The sequence below is a fragment of the Elephas maximus genome, chromosome 21 (genome assembly GCF_024166365.1).
Source record: "Elephas maximus indicus isolate mEleMax1 chromosome 21, mEleMax1 primary haplotype, whole genome shotgun sequence".
Classification (NCBI taxonomy): Eukaryota; Metazoa; Chordata; class Mammalia; order Proboscidea; family Elephantidae; genus Elephas; species Elephas maximus.
The window spans coordinates 41,007,186-41,020,201 of NC_064839.1; the positions used below are offsets into that span (position 1 = coordinate 41,007,186).

General features: G+C 45.6%; 1 protein-coding gene across 2 annotated transcripts in view; it reads right to left on the minus strand.

The window, feature by feature from the left end:
• CFDP1 (craniofacial development protein 1) overlaps window positions 1-13,016 on the minus strand; it is a 145,153-nt gene that overhangs the window by 919 nt on the left and 131,218 nt on the right. Inside the window, exon 6 of one of the 2 annotated variants that reach the window (XM_049864992.1) lies at window positions 11,648-11,806. The exons of the other annotated variant lie outside the window; for it this stretch is intronic. Coding sequence (XP_049720949.1) covers window positions 11,648-11,806 — 159 coding nt within the window. The remainder of the gene's footprint in view (window positions 1-11,647; window positions 11,807-13,016) is intronic. 2 annotated transcript variants of the gene reach the window in all.

Here is a 13,016-nt window from a genome sequence, read left to right on the forward strand (position 1 = left end):
TAGTAAAAACTACCCCACAGGGCTGCTGTGAACGTGAAGGAAAGGTAGTCCCCGACTCATAACAGATTCGAGTTACCACGTACTGTACATATGACCACCTGTTTGGTTTTTTTTTTGGTATATCTTAACATTAATAATATGGATGTTATCTATGCATTAAAATATATCTGTAAGTTTATATGTAATGTTTTCAACCCTCAAAGATGAAGATCGGATTTATAAAGATACTGATAATAAAAGGCAATAATAATGAAAACTAAAAAGAAAAAAAAGAGGTATTTGAGTTATGTTAGAACTGACTTACGATGTCAGGACTGGACCCCCATCATAAGTTGGCGACTACCTATACATAAAGTGCATCTGTTAAAAGTTAAATACCTTTAGCTCCTCCCTTCCCCTCACCCTTCCCTCCTCTCCTTGGAAGATAATTTGGGGCCAGGTTGCTTCTGCTGGATGACAGAAGAGGCCTTTCCCTAAATTCCCCTAAGGAAGTGAGATCAAATGATTCTGTGCCCACAGTCCACACACAAGGTCCCTTAAAAGGTTGGTGCTCAGCTCCCTGACCAGGGGCCGGGGTCAGTACACAGGGTTTCCCTCAGTTCCACCCCAACTCCACCAGCAAGATGAGAAGGGAGCACAGTGCTGAGGCGAGAAGCCAGGCTGGCTGCTTAATGAGACACAGCTGCATTTTAATGCACCTCGGTGCCATAAAGGGTCCTGTAATTTGCCTGGGGGAGGAGATCTCTGCTGGTAATTATCTACTAAGAGACCAAAATTGCTACTGAAGATGGGAGATATAATTGAATCTCTGCACTAATTTTTCTTTTGTTGCATGATGGAAAATGTCCATCTGCTGTTACAAGGTCATTCCATGGATGGTTCAGGAACCTGTGTGCAACTGGACGTCAGGGCCTTGCTCTCCCTCCTCCCCACGGCACCCTATTAAGTCCTGGCTAATCCATATGCTTCCAGCCAAATCTGTTGCCACTAACCCTGCACTTTACTACACACTAGGAAGTGTGTAGGTTCTGAGGCCAGGGGCTCTGAGTTTGAATCCCGATTCTGGGCAAAATCATAATATTGCCAAGTCTCCTGTTTCTTGAAAAAAATAAAGGGGGGGGGATAAGACCCCCCTCCAAAAGCTGCAGTAAACATCAAATGAAACTGTGTCTATGTATAATACCTGGCACAGTGCAGGTGCTCCATAAATCGTAGCAAATAGTATCACTATTTGTCTTGGATTGAGTTGTGTCCCCCCAAAAATATGTGTAAACTTGGCTAGGCCATGATTCCCAGTATTGTGTGGTTGTCCTCCATTTTGTGCTTGTAATTTTATGTTAAGAGGATTAGGGTGGGGTTGTAATACCACCCTTACTCAGGTCTCCTCCTTGATCCAATGTAAAGGGAGTTTCCCTGGGGTATGGCCTGCACCACCTTTTATCTCTTAAGAGATAAAAGGAAAGAGAAGCAAGCAGAGAGTAGGGGACCTCATACCACCAAGGAAGCAGCACTGGAACAGAGCGTGTCCTTTGAACCCGAGGCCTCTGTGCCTCAGTAGCTCCCCAATCAGGGGAAGATTGAGGACAAGGACTTTCTTCCAGAGCCAACAAAGAGAGAAAGCTTTCCCCTGGAGGTGACACCCTGAATGTGGACTTGTAACCTACTAGACTGTGGAGAATAAATTTCTCTTTGTGAAAGCCATCCACTTGTGGTATTTCTGTTATAGCAGTACTTGATGACTAAGATACTATTGTTTTAGAAGCCAGCTTCCATCGGGGCCATTAAGACAGCAGATGAGCCATCTAAGATGCATCAATTGGTCTCAACCTACCTGAAGCAAAGGAGAATGAAGAACACCAAAGACACAAGGTAATTATGAGCCCAAGAGACAGAAAGGGTCACATAAACCAGAGACTGCATCAGCCTGAGACCAGAAGAATTAGATGGTGCTCACCTACAATCGATGACTGCTCTGACAGGGAACACAACAGAGAACCCCTGAGGGAGCAAGAGAACAGTGGGATGCAAACCTCAAATTCTCATAAAAAGACCAGACCTAATGGTCTGACTGAGATTAGAGGGACCCCAGAGGTCATGGTCCCTAGACCTTCTGTTAGCCCAGGACAGGAACCATTCCCAAAGCCAACTCTTCAGACGGGGATTGGACTGGACTATGGGATAGAAAATGATACTGGTGAGGAGTGAGCTGCTTGGATCAAGTAGACACATGAGACTATGTTAGCAGCTCCTGTCTGGAGGGGAGATGAGAGGACAGAGGGGGTCAGAAGCTGGCTGAATGGACACAAAAATGGAGAGTGGAGAGAAGGAGTGTGCTGTCTCACTGGGGAGAGAGCAACTAGGAGTATATAAAAACCAAACAAACCCACTGCTGTCGAGTCGATTCTGACTCATAGCGACCCTATAGGACAGAGCAGAACTGCCCCATAGAGTTTCCAAGGAGTGCCTAGTGGATTTGAACTGCCAACCTCTTAGTTAACAGCCGTAGCACTTAACCACTATACTACAAGGGTTTCCAGGAGTATAGAGCAAGGTGTATATAAATTTTTGTATGATAGACTGACTTGATTTGTTAACTTTCACTTAAAGCACAATGAAAATTAAAAAAAAAAAAAAAGACAGCAGGTGATCCAAGAGGAGCAGCCAGTCCCCAATAACCTGTGTTATCAGGGACTAGTAACCACCACCAGATACTGGATCAGGCGCTAAGCTGCTGTGTCAAAACCATTGCTGAGAAAACAGAACAGGCTGGAAACACAGCTGGGCCTGTTCTTAGGTTGTATATAAGCCCTCAGGATTAGGACTGACAGGTTTTTATAAAAATACAGGGTGCCCAAAGAAATCTTAATTTCAGATAAATTAATAAATTTTTAGTATAAGTATGTCCCATGCAGTGTCCTATACTCATACTAAAGAACTACTGTTTATCTGAATTCAAATTTCTCTGGGCATCCTATACTTTATCTGGCAACCCTCTGCAGGTGGAGAGGGGAGATAGTGCCAGGTAGAGCCTCTCCCACACCTGCCTTTGGGATCGTTCAGTTCAACGCTCAGGTGGAATTATGCTTTAAGATGTGCACCTCCTGCTTGGACCCACTGTCAAACCTTTTTCTCATTGGCACTATGGCCTAAACCTGCCCATAGACCTCCTCTTCCTAGACCACTGGAGCGCACACTCACTACGGGGACAAGGCCGAGAGGCTGGTGCTGGGTCCTGAGGGCTCCCGGGGGGTAACTGGTCTCCTTACCTTTCACCTGGGCAATTTTATTCTAAGGAAGCGATTGCTGAAGTAGCAGCATATGGGGGCGGGGATGGCACATACACAGCAGAGGCTCTGAGAGTCAAAAAAGCTCATAGATCTGTCTAATGAACCTGTGCTTGCCATGGCCAGAGCTCCCCAAATGAGGCACTATGAAGAGGATCTGAAAGCAGCTCAGTGACAGAGCTTAGTTCTCCTCCATTCATCTTTCCAGGCAGACAGGGCAGCTGTAGACACTGTGGGTCCCTTTTTATACAGAGAAGAAACAAGGGAGACTGCGGTGGGGAAGTACAGACACTTGGCAGAGCAAGTCCACTTCCAGTCTATCCTCCTTTTGCACCTCAGCACCGCGTGGGCCCTGGGGGAGGGCACTGCTGGGGGAGTCAGTGTTCTTATGGTAGGGAGTAGGCTTTCACTCCCTCTTAGAAGTGCTTAGCAGAAAGAAGGGGTGGACCACAGCACGCGACCACGCTATGCTTTCATGCACCCGTGGGTGCAGGAGACTTTAGGGCATGTTTTGGGGCTACCTGCCTGGAAGATAGGGAGGGGGAGGAACGAGGATGGATGTGGCCTTGAGTTTGTGGTTGTCCTTCTTCCTGAATTTCATTTAAAGAAGGGCCCAAGCCTGTTGCTGTCACATCAATTCCGACTCATTGCGACCCTATAGGACAAAGTAGAACTGCCCCATAGGGTTTCCAAGGAGAGCCTGGTAGACTTGAACTGCCAACCTTTTGGTTTGCAGCCGTAGCTCTTAATCACTACGCCAGCAGGGTTTCCGAAAGAAGAGGAAGTGATACTTAAATTAGGATGGCCTTGCAGGTTCCGGGAAGCTGTGCTAAGTCCAGCTGACCTTGAGACTATCAAGAGCACAAAGGAGGCAGGTGCAGGCTGAGGTTAGGTTTAGGGAAAGCCTCAGATGGCAGTGAGGACACATGTGCAGAATGCAATTGAATTCTCAAGGGCAACCCAGACTAAGGCCATCATGGCAGGTATGGGGACTTAATTCCCCTCATAGCCATCTGTAGCTGCTCACAGGATCCTTGTGACGGCCTTGGTTTACTGCCAAGTGCTGACCCTGAACGAAACCTCCACTGGACATGGCCTCCCCCACCTCAGCCAGAAAAGGTGCTGTGGATGGAGTGGCAGAGAAGATCCAGGCTCCAGCTCAGGCTCTAACATCTGTCAGTGGGATTTTGGGCAAAATACTTTCATGTGCTTTTTTTTTTTTTTTTCTTCTCTGTAAAATGGGTATAAAAATTACAAAACAGGCAGTTCCCAGGTTACGAACAAAATCTGTTCCTAAGTGTGTCTTTAAGAATTTGTAGTTAAGTTTGAACGGGTGCATTCGGTTCTTATGTTGCCTTATTTTAGTGCAAAAGACTTGACGCCTTTTCAATGATTTAAAAGCTGCACGTGTAGCAAGTGAAGGTGACTGATGAAGAATGTGTTGCAAGTAGGGGTTGGTTTGATCATTTCAAAGTGAGGGCAAATTTACATAATATTAAAGGGCAAGTAGGAGTTGTCTGTAACTCAGGGACTTATTGTACCCCTTGGACAACAGATAAAACTCGGTGAGAAGTGGTTTGTAAACAATAAAACCATCAATAGCTGTGACAGTGGTTAAGGGTTTCTTGCTTCCCCTTTTTGACTTGACTGTATCGCTACAAAGCCCAGAACCCAGGACAGCTGGAACAAAGATCAAATGCTCCAGAAAGAGGAAGGGCTTCTTCAGGATGCCACCTCCTCAAAAGTGGCCCAAATGCATGACCTGTTTCAATCAAGTCATCACAACTGGGTTAATCCCAGAGCAGGGCCACCAGATGACAAGTGCAATGGGAATCACCGCTCTCGCTCCTTTCCTGTCCTGGTGCTTTGCTGGCCCAGGCCCAGCACTCCTGGGGGCCTAGCCTGATTCTGCTCAGCCCACAGGGAACCCAGAGGGGGGGGATCACCCCTCCCCGTTACCACGGCCTTATGTGGCCCACTTCAGAGGCAGCAGCTCTTCTAGACTGAGGTTAATAAAATGTGCACCAAGAACCTAAGGGATTTTCTAGTTTTTCCTTTCAAAACCAGGTTAGACACAACAGGCTCTGACATCTTTTTGATCTTCTAATCCAAATTACTTTTCTGCCACCAACTTTCCTGAGATCTAGGCCAATAAAGAAGGAGGGAGAAATGAAATGGGGGAGAAGAGGACAAGAGAAGGGTAGAAAATGCTACCAGGGATATGTCAGTCCTTGCCGTCCGAGAACCCAAACTGCGAATGGAGAGATGGACACCCACCCAAGAGGTCAGAGGTCTTCAAGGGGGAGGGGCCTTAGGCGAGGGGACATCCTAAAGGTCCATCACATGGCTACTGTGTGGCTGGATGCCCATGAGAGCCCTGCCAAGAAGGGGCACAACAGTGAGCCACAGAGAAGTCTGAAGGGGGTGCACACAGCTGAGGATGTTGGGGCCTAGCTATTCAAACAGCCAGCATTCAGATACCTGAGCAGTGATTGCCTGAAGCACAAACATGAGCAGAAGAATGGGGTAAACCTACATGGGCAATGGCAGTGCTCTGCAGCAAGAACAAAGGTCTGATCGTGATGGATGTAATGAGATATGTCCTTCATGGCTGTGAGAAATGCAATTGAAAGAAGCAATCTGCCCAATACTGCACTGGCCTGCTCACCCCCCTTCCTTCTGGAAGACCACCTAACTTGCAAACATCTCAAGGGCCAGACTGCAGGCCAGTGATTTTAATTCAGTTTCTTCTCCATTGCCTCCTTCCCGAATCACCTCCTGGCTGGGCTGGTTCTGAAGAGACACTCCTGGGGGTCATGGAGATAGATTCTTTGGAGAAAGAAAATTATTTTCTCTGGTCCCCCTTCCATGCCTTTCCAAATCACAAAAACACCTGGTTTCCAATCATTGAGCTCCATGACCTTCAACTTGATAGGAGAGCAGAAAGCAAGACCCCTCAAGGTTCCAGCCTGTATTTCTCTTAATTTTCTATGCATCGATTCCTTCCCCGAAGCCTGCTGGCCTCTGCCTTGGCACTGTTAGAAGGCGTGTTGTTGATGAGGAAGCCTCCGGGATTGGGCTGCAGGGCCAGACAGAGAAGCAGTGCAAAATGCCCCTAGTTGACCTGATGCTGAAATGCAGGCCAGGCCCTGGGAGTCAGGGCTCAGAGAAAAGGCAGCACTCCTCCCCTGCACAGAGGGCCATCTTAGGTATAGGTATTTTAACCAGCTACGTGACTGAAAATGGTATCTGAGTGGAGACATCATTCTGACAGAAAATGTTAGGCCTTTTTTTTCTGGGCGGTTAATTCTAACTACTAGGCCCCCAAACAAAGGCATGGCTGGCTGGTAGCAAGTGGGGTAGACAATGCAATGGTTCATTTGCTGGGCACCTGCTCGGGGCTAGGTGCTGTTCTAGGTGCTGGTGACAGAGTAGTGAATGAGACCTGCCCAGAAGACTTACCTCAGAACCAAAGATGACACCATGCCTCTACTGATCATAAGTGCAAGGAAGCAAATGAAACATGTGGTATGACTCAGGAAGGTGGGTTCAGGGGGGTGACATCTGAGCTGAGCCCTAATGACATCAGGAGTCTGTCCTGGAAGGGTCTGAAGAAGGAGCACTGAGATAGGCAGAGGCTAGGCGCAGTGAGCAGGGGAGAGGTAGGTAAGAGGCAGGCAGGGCCAGCTCAGGGAAGCCAGGGCAAGGAGCTTAACATTCATTTTAAATGTTACTGAGGACTTCCAGGAGAGAAGAGGCAAGAAATGGTTTATATTTTTAAAATCTCATTTTGGACACTGTATGGAGAATGGATTCAAGGAAACAAAAGGAGAAGCAGGGAGTACAGTTTGGAGACGTCTGCAGTCACCGTGGCAAAAGATGGTGGTAGCTTGTACTGGGTGGTGGGAGTGGGGCTGAAGAAAGATGGATGGATAGAGATGTTTTGTGAAGGAACCGCCAGCTGGACTTGCTGGGTGTGAGTGGAAACAGGAAATCAAGGATGACTCCTTGGTTTCTCCTTTACCAGTGGGGTGGGTGGTGACAGTGCCCTTTTCCAAGAAATTTGAGGAGGGAATCCATTCATGGACAGAAAGCAGGTATTTGGTTTTAGATGTTATGTCTGATGTGTGGAATGAACAAATAGCTGAATATGTGAATCTAGTGGAGCTTAGTGTAATGGTCAGGCATGAGATTTTTTTTTTTGAGTCCTCAGCAGAAAATGGTACCTAAGCCACGGGACTAATAAGCTTTCCTTGGGGAGAGAATGTGAAGAGAATAGGCAGCTGCCCAGGGCCCAGCTCTGGGACTTGCCATGTTGAAAAACCCAGAGAAGAAGAGAGTCTAGTCAGCTAGACTGGGAAGAGATGCCCCCAAGCTGTACTTGCTATCATTGTGGAAAATATCCCTGAATGGGTGGCAGGAATGCATCAGGAAGGGATTTAAAAGGAAAGAAGCAACTAGCTTTCCACCAAGGCCCTAGAGTGGTCAGTAATGGCATGTGGGGAAAAAGAAGTGAGCAGCATACTTTCTTATGTCTTCCTAATATCAGCGAAGGTCACTTTTGTTCCTGGGGTATGCTTCTTGGGATTCTCCACATATCCTTTCTCCAGGTAATACCTTTGATCTTGTTGGCATCTGTGTAAGAGAATCTGGGGGCCTGACTTGCCTCTGCCCAAACAGACTTTACAGGTTTGGTTCTTGTGCTTCCCTCCTTTGTAACAGTGTGGTACTGGGCACACTTCTCAACAAAAATCTTCCTGGCCTTCTCGGAATCACCTATTTGGAAGTCGGTTCTCTAGCTGTGTCTGCTAGAAAGGCTTACCCAGCAGCAAATTATCTTGTTCCCTCCTCTAGAATTCTGATCCTGTGATCTAGTGATTCCAAACCCTGGCTGTCCATCAGAATTGCCCGAGGAGCTATTTACAGATAGAGGTATCTGTGACCCACCTTTCTAGACTCTTGATTCAGCAGATCCACATACGGGTGGACACCGTCACCTGAACTTTAGAAAATTTCCCCAGGTGATTATCATGCTTAGCCAATGTTAAGGATTGAACTACATCCCCCCAAAATACGCGTTGTCACTCCTAACCTCTATGCCTGTACTCATGAGGAACCCGTACATAAACCAAGAGGTAGTCATTCAAACAGAACAAGGGGATACTGTGTGGTTTAAAATCAGAAAAGGTGTGCACCAGGTTATATCCTTTCACCATGCTTATTCGGTCTGTATACTGAGCAAATAATCCAAGAAGCCGGACTATGTGAAGAATGTGTGAATTGAAGGAAGACTCATAAACAACCTGTGATATGTAGATGACACAACCTTGCTTGCTTACTGAAAGTGAAAAGGACTTGATATACTTACTGATGAAGATCAAAGACTAAAGCCTTCAGTATGAATTACACCTCAACATAAAGAAACAAAAATCCTCACAACTGGACCAACATGCAACATAATGATAAACAAAGACTGAAGTTGTCAAGGATTTCATCTTACTTGGATCCACAATCAATGCTCATGGAAGCAGCAGTCAAGAAATAAAAAATGACATATTACACTGGGCAAATGTGATGCAAAAGACCTCTCTAAAGTGTTAAAAAGCAAAGATGTAACTTTGGGGACTAAGGTGGGCCTGACTCAAACCATGGTGTTTTCAATCACCTCATATGCATATGAAAGCTGGACAATGTATAAGGAAGACAGAAGAATTGATGCCTTCGAATTAGAATTATGGTGTTGGCAAAGAATACTGAATATACCCTGGACTGCCAGAAAAACGAACAGATTTGTCTTAGAAGAAGTACAGCCAGAATTCCCCTTAGAAACAAGGATGGTGAGGCTTGTCTCACCAACTTTGGACATGTTATCGGGAGGAACCCTGGAGAAGGACAACATGCTTGGTAAAGTAGAGGGTCAGCAAAAAAGAGGAAAACCCTCAATGAGATGGACTGACACAGTGGTTGCAATGATGGACTCAAACACAGCAAGTATTGTGAGCATGGCACAGGGCCGGGCAGTGTTTCGTTCTATTGTACTGTGGTTATGATCCCATTTGGGAATGGGTTGTCTTTGTAATGTTAACGTGACAGGATTAATGTAGGCTGTATCCTTTGAATCAGGAAGCAGAAACTGAAGAAACAAGGACCTTCCTCCAGAGCCTACAGAGAAAGAAAGCCTTCCCCTTGAGCCGGCATTCTGAATTTGAACTTCCAGTCTCCTAAACTGTGAGAAAATAGATTTGTTTGTTAAAACCATCCACCTGTGGTATTCTGTTACAGCAGAGTAAGACAGCCAAGGTGAGAACCAGAGCTAAAGTCTCTTCCTTGGGCTAGGTATTGGGTTCCTTTAGTCTGCCTGCAGGAGCTAGGAAAGGAGAGTAAGTGGTGATGTGGGGTGGCACTAAAAACGCAGGTCAGAAGAACAGGAGGCAGAGCACAGAAATAGCCAAATTTACACTGGAAAAACACAATCAGATCTTTGGAATCATCTGGCCAGGGGGGAAGAAACCTCAGGTGAAGGAGGGAAAAGCAGAGCACGAAAGTTACACTCTATTTGTTGTTCTCTAACCCACTTAGGCTATTTTCCATTGCCTGAAGAGGTCTCCACTGGGCAGATGTCCTTTTTAATCTTGTTTTCTCTTCCAGTCTACATTTTATTAACTCTCCCTTATCTTTAACAGCATCACTCCTTACTTTTACAAGACCTCTATTAACTTGACTAGAGTAAATGTCCAATCCCTACCATCAATACTCACAGAAGCAATAAAGTATAGCACACTGGCAGTTCCTCTGCTGCTCAGATCATGGTACAAAAGCAGACAGCTGGAGAAGCTGTGAGTTACTAGAGCTTATTCAAAGAGCGGAAGAGGTTTGGGGCAGAATGTAAGAACAGCCCACTCTTGCAGAGTCAGAGGTCTTCTCAAGGTAACACTGATTATCCTGCCTGTACTTCTCCCCAGGCCAACCCCAGATGGTGGTGGCACCTCCATCTCTGTCCTGTGGTGTTCTATCTGACACACTAACCTAGATGTCTGGTAGTTAAACAAGTTCATAAAGTCATTTAAACTTTTTTCTTAATCTGTCGGTCAAACAATCTTGAAGCCTAGTTTAGAAACTTGATGCCAAAACACATTCCTAACCTATCTTTATTACACTTTAGCTTATTAGTAACCTGGATGACTACTACTTAACATGTGCTTTTATGTGACAGGCACTCTGCAAAGTGCTTCACATATATTTCATATATGTATCTAATAAATATATATATTTCCATATATTACACATATCTCATGACATCCTAACAACCATCCAGTGAGGGTGGTATCAATATTCCAATTTTAGTGTTGAAGAAGCTGAGCCAGCATACTGCCTGAAGAAACCCTACTGGTGAGGGGCAGGAGCGATGAGCACCTAGGGTTGTCTGATGGACCACTCGCAGCTCTTTTCACTGCTCGGGGTGGGAATATTGACCCAGAGCCATGAACCCACTTCTGCAGTAACCTTGCTCTTTAGCTCCTTCTGAGATCACCTAACTACTTGCTAAACATCATTTTTTTCTTGATTTTTTCCTTTAATCACCAGGAAGACAAATATGACATGAAGGAATCCTTTTCACAACTTGAATACTGTATATAGTTTATGGACATTCTCTTTGTATTCCAGAGTGAAGAGGAAGCTGGAACAAGCAATGAACTGTCACACAGGCTTGTCAGTAAGGGTGAAGCCCCACCCTGGGCCACCATGACCCAGGTAAAAAGATTTCCACAGTAACGTGACAACATCTAGGCACTCTGGTGGCTCTGCTTTGGAAGCATTTGAGCTAGTCCTTCTTCTCAGAAGGCGAAATAATTTAGATCAGTCCAAGGCTAATGGAGTGAGCAGATCTGACCACGTGAACAGACCAGAAAATTTACAGTTCACTGGAGCTAAAAGGGAAACCCTGGTGGCACAGTGGTTAAGAGCTATGGCTGCTAACCAAAAGGTTGGCAGTTTGCATCCACCAGGTGCTCCCTGGAAACTCTATGGGGCAGTTCTACTCTGTCCTATAGGGTCACTATGAGTTGGAATCGACTGGATGGCAATGGCTTTGGTTCTTTTGGTTTCGAGCTAAAATTCAGCAAACTCAGTTCAACAGATGTGAACGTTCCCTGAGGGAAGTGCTGTTCACATGCCCCTCCTTCCCTTCACCTCAGGAGCTCTCACTGACAAGACCTGCCCCACAGATCTTTGTGGACAAACCCAAATACTAACATTTTTCGTCTCACCATGAAAAGTTCCTATCTGTTTAAATTGAGTAGTTTGCAATAAACGATTTCAGAGTTCTTAGAATTTTCAAAGGAGTAGCATCTTCTACTTCTTACCCTTCTTTCCCTCGATTATGGATGGCTAGTTCTTCTCCAATCCCCTCTTCCTCCTTGAAGCTCTCCCAGTCTAATTTGGACTTCTCTAGGGTGCTCATTTTCTGCTTCTTGGCTCCAATTTTCCCCAGAAGGCTGCTCATGCCACTTGATCTCTTTAACCTAAGGAAACAGAAAACATGAAATAGCCTGTAAAAACTAGGATCTTGTGGTGAACTTTTTTTTTTTTTAATTGGTATTTGGTTCCCTGGATTAGAGCTATTTATCAAAATGGGAGCCATGTTCACATCTAGGGTATTTCTTTCCAATGTGGAAAACCCTGAAAGTACCCCAGACTTCCAATGTGCCTTTTCTGTTTAACATCTCTGACTACTCTAACAAACTGGGGAAAGAAATCCCATGACCTCTGTCTGCTCTGCATGACAGGTCTCCACTTGCAGGGAGGGAGAAGAGCCGTGTGATGAAGAGGGCGGCTTTGGAGTCACATGCCTAGGTTCAAATTCTAGCTCTCACTCACTATGTGATGCTAGGCTAGTTATTTAAGAGCATGCGTATCGGTTTCCTAATCTACAAAATGAATACTTTAAGACTCACGGGGTCAGAGTGTATCTTACATGTAAAGTGCTTAAACCAGTGCCTGGCACACAGCAGAGGTGCAACAACTGTTAGCCGTTCTGAATCACTGCCATCATTTGTTCATGAAAGCCCTAGGGAATTCTAAGAGAAGGAGAACCAGTTTCCAAAACTAATGAGCAAGACATCACAATATTTTAAAAGAACTCTAAAATTTGTTTCCTTTCAACTGCTGTGAGTCAAGGCCTGGTTCTTCCCAGGAGGCAGCAGTGCACAGCCTGCGTTCTGCCTGCTGGTGATGCAATCATGGACAGCGGAAGCAACCCCACATGCCCAAATTCAAGTTCTGGCAGGTAAAGTGTTCTATCTATGTTAAATATATGAGACAAAATTAGAAAAACAGAATGCAGTTAGTTAACAAGAGGGTGGTATTAGGGGCGGAACTATAAAATGAACATTGCTTTCAGTCTCTTTATGAAAAGAAGTTATACAGTAGTCTGCAGGGAATGGGGCTTTTTCCTGCTTCAAAGGGATATATGCAAAAGTTAAAACATTTAAGAACTCTGAGGTAACATCACAAGACCTACTGATAACACCAACAACAATACCTTTCACTTGACTTGCATGCCAGTTCTCCAAGTACTTTCTCATCAGATTCTCACTACAGCCCCTGAAGGAGGACTACTGCCTCTGAGTTGAAGGGGTTCCTTCGGGATGGTCTACTGTCACCCTGCCCCGTCCTGAAGCCCCACCTCCTGCTTCACAGTGCCGGTGAAGGAGGCTTGCCGCCTCTGCCCCG